General features: G+C 46.7%; 1 protein-coding gene across 1 annotated transcript in view; it reads left to right on the top strand.

The window, feature by feature from the left end:
* The window catches only part of CCDC77 (coiled-coil domain containing 77), a 35,463-nt gene that overhangs the window by 3,275 nt on the left and 24,495 nt on the right, over positions 1-7,693 (top strand). The window contains 2 exon segments of the mRNA XM_011957138.1: positions 282-513; positions 3,159-3,187. Coding sequence (XP_011812528.1) covers positions 282-513; positions 3,159-3,187 — 261 coding nt within the window.

The following is a 7,693-nucleotide window of genomic DNA, read 5'->3' as shown; positions in this document are numbered from 1 at the left end:
AGCCACCGCGCCCGGCCCGATTTTTTTTTTTTTAAATAGAGACAGGGTTTCACTATATTGACCAGGCTGGTCTTGAACCCCTGGGCTCAAGTGATTCTCGCACCTTGGCCTCCCAAAGTGCTGGGATGACAGGCGTGAGCCACCGCACTGGCCAAACTTCCAAATCCGTGAGCACCTTCATTGTAAGCACTTTAGGAACACAAAAGCTGCTTTGATTTAGAAGGTCATAACTCCTAAACTCCGCAGAGTGTAGTGAATATATCACTTCCAATTTCACACAGGCAAGCAGTTGTCTCCAAACGTGCCATTGCCACCAGTGGTCCCACCAAGAGGAGGGGAATGGCAGGCTCACTGGAGTCAACCCCCTTGCCTTCCCTCGAAGATCGTCTGGCCAAACTCGGTCCTTCTAAGGAGCTCCTGGAATATTATCAGAAGAAGATGGCTGAGTGCGACGCAGAAAATGAGGACTTGTTGAAGAAACTGGAACTCTACAAAGAAGCTTGTGAAGGACAGGTAAAGAGACGACGCACGCTTTTTTGGAACTCTGATGAAGTCTTCATTAATTAGAGATGCTCTGCAAGTGCCAGCTTGTATCATAAGCAGATGTTTTATAAAAATATTCCTTTTAGGCTGGGTGCGGTGGCTCACGCCTGTAATCCCAGCACTTTGGGAGGCTGAGGCGGGCGGATCACGAGGTCAGGAGATGGAGACCATCCTGGCTAACACGGTGAAACCCCGTCTCTACTAAAAATACAAAAAAAAATTAGCCGGGCATGGTGGTGGGCGCCTGTAGTCCCAGCTACTCGGGAGGCTGAGGCAGGAGAATGGCATGAACATGGGAGGCGGAGCTTGCAGTGAGCCGAGATCTCACCACTGCACTCCAGCCTGGGCGACAGAGCGAGACTCTGTCTCAAAAAAAAAAAAAACAACAAAATATTCCTTTTTTATTCCCCAGCCCAGCTACTAGGCCCTTCAGGCCCTCCTTGGATCATAACCCCTAAAAACTGCTCTTCCTCTCAAATCTTAGATTCTGACATGTCCATATCTTTTATACCTAGTTCTTTCCTTTCCTTATATCTGAGTAGTCCTTAACTTCTTTGTTACCTCCATAGCTTCCTAAATTTTCGGTTTTCTAAGTGCTGCATATAGCTCTGATATCATGTCCTTCAAACCTAAACCCCATGATGCTTTACCGCATAGTAACTGCGCTGCCTGCAAATGACCCCTTGCTCAATTATTCTTTTGCTCCACCTGCATAGCAAAAACGAAGCTGTGGCATCATCCAGTTCTCTGCCACCTGTTCTCCTATAGCAGGATTTCTTGACCTCGACATTATTGACATTTTGGCCTGGATGATTCTTTGTTGTGAGGGGTTGTCCCGTGCGTAATAGGATATTTAGCAGCATCCCTGGCCTCTACCCACTAGATGCCAGTAACACTACACCCCTAGCTGCGACAATCAAGAATGTCTCCAGACATTGCCAGATGTTTCTGGAATGGGTGTGTATATGTGCAAAGTCACTCCTGATTGAGAACATGGTTGTAGAAAGGTCATAAATCAGTACATAATGAATTGACGGTAAACAAATTCAGCTGTACCCTCAACTACTATACAACAGTTTTCTTACCTATCCATACTGGGTTTCCTCTCCTTCCACATCTGTGCCGTACCCTCACCTCTAGCCTGCAACCCCTTCTTAGCCCTCTCTCGACATCTTTCCTGCTCATCTTCACACAGTTACTCCATCCATATCTGTCTCCTTCTTCTTTCCTTTGGTTGCTTTTCTTTTCCTTGTTTTTTTTTTATATTTTTTTGAGACGGAGTCTTGCTCTGTCGCCCAGGCTGGTGTACAGTGGCGCAATCTCGGCTCACTGCAAGCTCCACCTCCCGGGTTCACACCATTCTGCTGCCTCAGCCTCCCGAGTAGCTGGGACTACAGGTGCCGCCACCACGCCCGGCTAATTTTTTATATTTTTGGCAGAGACAGGGTTTCACCGTGTTAGCCAAGATGGTCTCAATCTCCTGACCTTGTGATCCACCTGTCTCGGCCTCCCAAGTGCTAGAATTACAGGCATGAGCCAATGCTCCCAGCCTGTTTTTTTGTTTTTTGAGATAGGGTCTTACTCTGTCACCCAGGCTGGAGTGCAGTGGTATAATCATGGCTCACTGCAGCCTTGAACTCCTGGGCTCTACTGATCCTCCCACACTCAGCCTCCTGAGCAGCTGGGGCTACAGGCACACACCACCATGCCCAGCTAATTTTTTAAAAATTTGTTGTAGAGACATGGTCTCACTGTGTTGCCCAGGCCGGTGTTGAACTCCTGGGCTCAAGCAATCCTCCCACCTCAGCCTACCAAGGTGCTGGGATTACAGGTGTGAGCCACGGCACCTGGCCTTCAGTCACCTTTCTGATGATCATTCTTACTGCTTCAGGAACAAGGCATCTTTGCCTATTTGAGCTGGATTGATCCAATGCCTACTGTGGGCCTCATCCCTTTTTCCTCCTGAGAAACCTTACTCCATCATTTTTTTCTCCGCTTTCTGTTGTATTTTTAACTTCTTGCTTGATATTAGCTTTTTCTTCTCAGTATATAAACATATTCCAGTCTTTCCGAACTTAAAAGAAAAATGAAAAACTCTTCTTTCATTGTGCTTCTCTCTCTAGCTACTTTTTTATATAAATGGCTCTTTCTTTTCCCAGTCACACTTCCAGAATCTTTTGACTTTCCCATTCACTGAATGGGAAATTTTTTTTTTTTTGGAGATAGAGTCTTGTTCTGTTGCCCAGGCTGGAGTGCAGTGATGCAACCTTGGCTCACTGCAACCTCTGCCTCCCGGGTTCAAGCAATTCTCCTGCCTCAGCCTCCCGAGTAGCTGGGACTACAGGTGCCCACCGCCACACCCAGCTAATTTTCTGTTTTTTAGTAGAGGTAGGGTTTCACTGTGTTGCCCAGGCTGGTCTCAAACTCCCGAGCTCAGGCAATCTGCCCGCCTCGGACTTCCAAAGTGCTGGGATTACAGGAATGAGCCACCGCGGCCAGCTGGGGAATTTCTCGACTGCAGTTTCATCTCTGTCCTTGCCACACCACCAGAACCGCGCCTCCTGTGTTCTCCAAGTATCTCTTTGCCAGACTTCTCTCTTTTTTACCTTTTGCAGCGTTGGTCACTTTTGACCTCTCTTTTTCTGTAATTTTCTTCCTTTCTTGATTTCCTTTCTTTTTTCTTTTTGAGACAGTCTCACTCTGTCACCCAGGCTGGAGTGCAGTGGCGCAATCTGGGCCCACTGCAACCCCCCCACCCGGGTTCAAGCGATTCTCCTGCCTCAGCCTCCCAAGTAGCTGGGACTACAGGCATGTGTCACCATGCACAGCTAATTTTTTATTTTTTATTTTATTTTTTATTTTTTATTTTTGAGATAAAGTCTTGCTCTTGTCACCCAGGCTGGAGTGCAGTGGCACGATCTCGGCTCACTGCAACCTCTGCCTCCCAGGTTCAAGCAATTCTCCTGCCTCAGCCTCCTGAGTAGCTGGGACTACAGGCACCTGCCACTATGCCCGGCTAATTTTTGTAGTTCTAGTAGAGACAGGGTTTCACCATGTTAGTCAGGCTGGTCTCAAACTCCTGACTTCAGGTGATCTGCCCGCCTCGGACTTCCAAAGTGCTGGGATTACAGGAATGAGCCACCGCGGCCAGCTGGGGAATTTCTCGACTGCAGTTTCATCTCTGTCCTTGCCACACCACCAAAACCGCGCCTCCTGTGTTCTCCAAGTATCTCTTTGCCAGACTTCTCTCTTTTTTACCTTTTGCAGCGTTGGTCACTTTTGACCTCTCTTTTTCTGTAATTTTCTTCCTTTCTTGATTTCCTTTCTTTTTTCTTTTTGAGACAGTCTCACTCTGTCACCCAGGCTGGAGTGCAGTGGCGCAATCTGGGCCCACTGCAACCCCCCCACCCGGGTTCAAGTGATTCTCCTGCCTCAGCCTCCCGGGTAGCTGGGATTACAGGCACCCGCCACCATACCCAGCTAATTTTTGTGTTTTTAGTAGAGACGGGGTTTCACCGTGTTGGCTAAACTCGTCTCAAACTCCTGACCTTGTGGTCCTCCTGCCTTGGCCTCCTGAAGTACTGGGATTACAGGCGTGAGCCTGGCCTCCTTTCTTGATTTCTGTGTCATTTTTCTCACAATTTCTATCTAACCTCTCTGATCAGCTCATCTCAGTGTCCATTAGCAACTCTCTTTCCTTACACTTAAACGTCAGAGTTCTTCCAGATTCTACTATAAATGACCTTGTTTTATCCTTGTATTACACTACTACATATGTGATGAGGACTGTTAAATAACTAACCCTGACTCACTTTTCTCCTGAATTCCTTTCTCTACCCCCTCTTCCCCACCCGCACATGGACCGCCACCATTTTGCCTCCTTCCATTCCTCATTCCTTAACTTTTTCTGTATTCTTTGTCTTGGTAAATGGCATCATTGCCTACAGTTCTTTCAAGCCCCCTACACTGAATCTTTTGGCAAGTCCTATTGATTCTGCTTCCTAAATATTACTTAATCCATTCCCACACCCACATCACTCTTGCCACGATGCTCATGCAGACGCTTGAGTTGCGTCTAAACGATGACAGTATCCTCCTTGCCAGTACCAGCCTCTGGTCTCTTACATTCCCAGGTGGCCTCGCATTTTTCACTCTAACGGTACTGAAATGTTTGTGCTTGTCCAAATCTATTAGGCTTTTGTTTTTTGGAGGTTTGCTTGTCATTTTTCTCCCGTTATGTGTATATACAATGAATTACAGGGTAATGCATTCCATTTGAGCTACTGAATAGCCTCAGGATGGCGGCTGGTTGCCAGATGACGGTGATGCAGCATCTCTAAGTACATTTACTGGGACATGGTGTGAGTCACCATGCCCAGCCTCATTTTTTTTTGTAGATTCTACAAAACAAAGTGTTTCCAACCTTTTGAGTTCCACTGTGAACTCGCATGCTGTCCCTTTCTCCGAATCAGTTGTTAATATTTATTTGTCAAGGCCGGGCACGGTGGCTCAAGCCTGTAATCCTAGCACTTTGGGAGGCCGAGACGGGCGGATCACGAGGTCAGGAGATCGAGACCATCCTGGCTAACCCGGTGAAACCCCGTCTCTACTAAAAAATAAAATTAGCCGGGCGAGGTGGCGGGCACCTGTAGTCCCAGCTACTCGGGAGGCTGAGGCAGGAGAATGGCGTAAACCCGGGAGGCGGAGCTTGCAGTGAGCTGAGATCCGGCCACTGCACTCCAGCCTGGGCGACAGAGCGAGACTCCGTCTCAAAAAAAAAAAAAAAAAAATATTTATTTGTCATTTTTATCACATTATGTATGTATCTATAGACTTCTAGATTTTTTGTTTTTTGTTTTTTGAGTCAGGTTCTTGCCCTGTTGCCCAGGCTGGAGTGCAGTGGTGTGATCATAGCTCACTGCAGCCTCAAAGTCCTGGACTCAAGCAATCCTCCTGCCTCAGCCTCCCAAGTAGCTGGGACTACAGGCATGTGTCACCATGCACAGCTAATTTTTTATTTTTTATTTTATTTTTTATTTTTTATTTTTGAGATAAAGTCTTGCTCTTGTCACCCAGGCTGGAGTGCAGTGGCACGATCTCGGCTCACTGCAACCTCTGCCTCCCAGGTTCAAGCACTTCTCCGGCCTCATCCCCCTGAGTAGCTGGGATTATAGGTCTCCACCATCACACCTGGCTAATTTTTGTACTTTTAGTAGAGACTGGGTTTCACCATGTTGACCATGCTGGTCTTGAACTCCTGACCTCAGATGACCTGCCTGGCTCGGCCTCCCAAGGCGCTGGGATTACAAGTGTGAGCCACTGCACCCTGCCCAATTTTTTTTTTTTTTTTGTAAATACAGAATCTCGCTCTGTTGTCTAGGATGGTCTTCAACTCCTGGGCTCAAGCATCCTCCCACCTTAACCTCCCAAAGTGTTGGGATTACAGGCGTGAGTCACTGAGCCCAGCCTTTGTGAAGTTATTTTTAATGACCTTACCTAATTTTAAGTGTTCAGTAGTGTTTAAGTGTTTGTGTGTGTAAGTACGTGTGTATATATATATAATTTTTTTTTTGGAGACAGTCTTGCTCTTTCACCCAAGCTAGAGTGCAGTGGCGTGATCTCAGCTCACTGCAACCTCCACCTCCTGGGTTTAAGCGATTCTCATGCTTCAGCCTCCCAAGAAGCTAAGATTATAGGGTGCCACCACGCCCAGCTAATTTTTGCTTTTTTAGTAGAGATGGGGTTTCGCCATGTTGGTCAGGCTGGTCTTGAACTCCTGGCCTCGAGTGATCTGCCATTCCTGGTGTGTTAAGTATATTCACATTGTTGTGTGACTGATCTCTAGAATGTTTTCATTTTACAAAACCAAAACTCCATCCCATTAAACAGATCATTTCACCCCACACTCCCTGTAACCATTATTTTACCTGCTATTTCTATGAATTAGAAATAGAGCAGGATTTGCCAGGCATGGTAGCTCATGCCTGTAATCCCAGCACTTTGGGAGGCCAAGGCAGGCGGATCACCTGAGGTCAGGAGTTCAAGACCAGCCTGACCAACATGGCAAAACCTGTCTCTATTAAAAATACAAAAATTAGCTAGGCGTGGTGGTACATACCTGTAGTCCCAGCTACTTGGAAGGCTGAGGCAGGAGAATCGCCCGGGAGGTAGAGGTTGCAGTGAGCTGATATCGCACCACTGCATTCCAGTCTGGGTGACAGAACAAGGCTCCGTCTCAAAAAAAAAAGAGCAGGATTTATCTAGAGTAGAGTGGAATCATACTGTAGTTTCTCTTTTAGCGACTGACTGACTTCACTTAGCACAATGTCCTCAAGTTTCGTCCGTGTTGTAGCATGTGACGAGATTTTCTTCCTTTCTATCAACATCAGGCTCTCCTGTGGTTCTAATTCACTGTTCTCTCTTCTTGGAGTACCAACCATCTGCTTCTCTCTCTACCAGTCTTCTGTTCATCTGTCAAGTGTCAGCTCTTTGGTGGCAGTGCTTTGATTTCCCCAACAGATTTCAGAATTTTTATTCCTGCCACGCCTTCCCCCACACCATTTCACCATGCATGCTTTCATGAAGTCATTATTTTATTTGAATCGTTTGCCTCTCTCCCCATGAAATTCCTTAGCTCTGTAGACAGGAATCAGATCTTTTCATCTTTGCTTTTCTGCATGTCATAATAATGCTTATGATATAGGAAACATTACCAAAAAAATGTGGATAGGCCGGGTGCGGTGGGTCACGCCTGTAATCCCAGCACTTTGGGAGGCCGAGGTGGGTGGATTGCCTGAGCTCAGGAGTTCAAGCCAGCCTGACCAATGTGGTGAAACCCCATCTCTACTAAAAATACAAAAATTAGCTGGGCGTGGTGGTGTGCACCTGTAATCCCAGCCACTCGGGAGGCTGAGGCAGAAGAATCACTTGAACCTGCAAGGTGGAGGTTGCAGTGAGCTGAGAGCATGCCACTGCACTGCAGCCTGGACGACAGAGCAATACTCCGTCTCAAAAAGAAAAAAAAGCTGTGGATAGAATAGGTGAGTCATATGGCATTCTGGATTCTATAGTCCGTAAAAGGAAGATGTGAGAGCTTTGATGTTAAATGCAAACTTCACACTCATCCTGTAGCTTTTTTTTTTTTTTTTTT

This window comes from Colobus angolensis, unplaced genomic scaffold (genome assembly GCF_000951035.1).
Source record: "Colobus angolensis palliatus isolate OR3802 unplaced genomic scaffold, Cang.pa_1.0 Scaffold437, whole genome shotgun sequence".
Taxonomy (NCBI): domain Eukaryota; kingdom Metazoa; phylum Chordata; class Mammalia; order Primates; family Cercopithecidae; genus Colobus; species Colobus angolensis.
The sequence above is the reverse complement of the archived record's forward strand: the minus strand, read 5'-3'. Positions and strand labels throughout refer to the sequence as shown.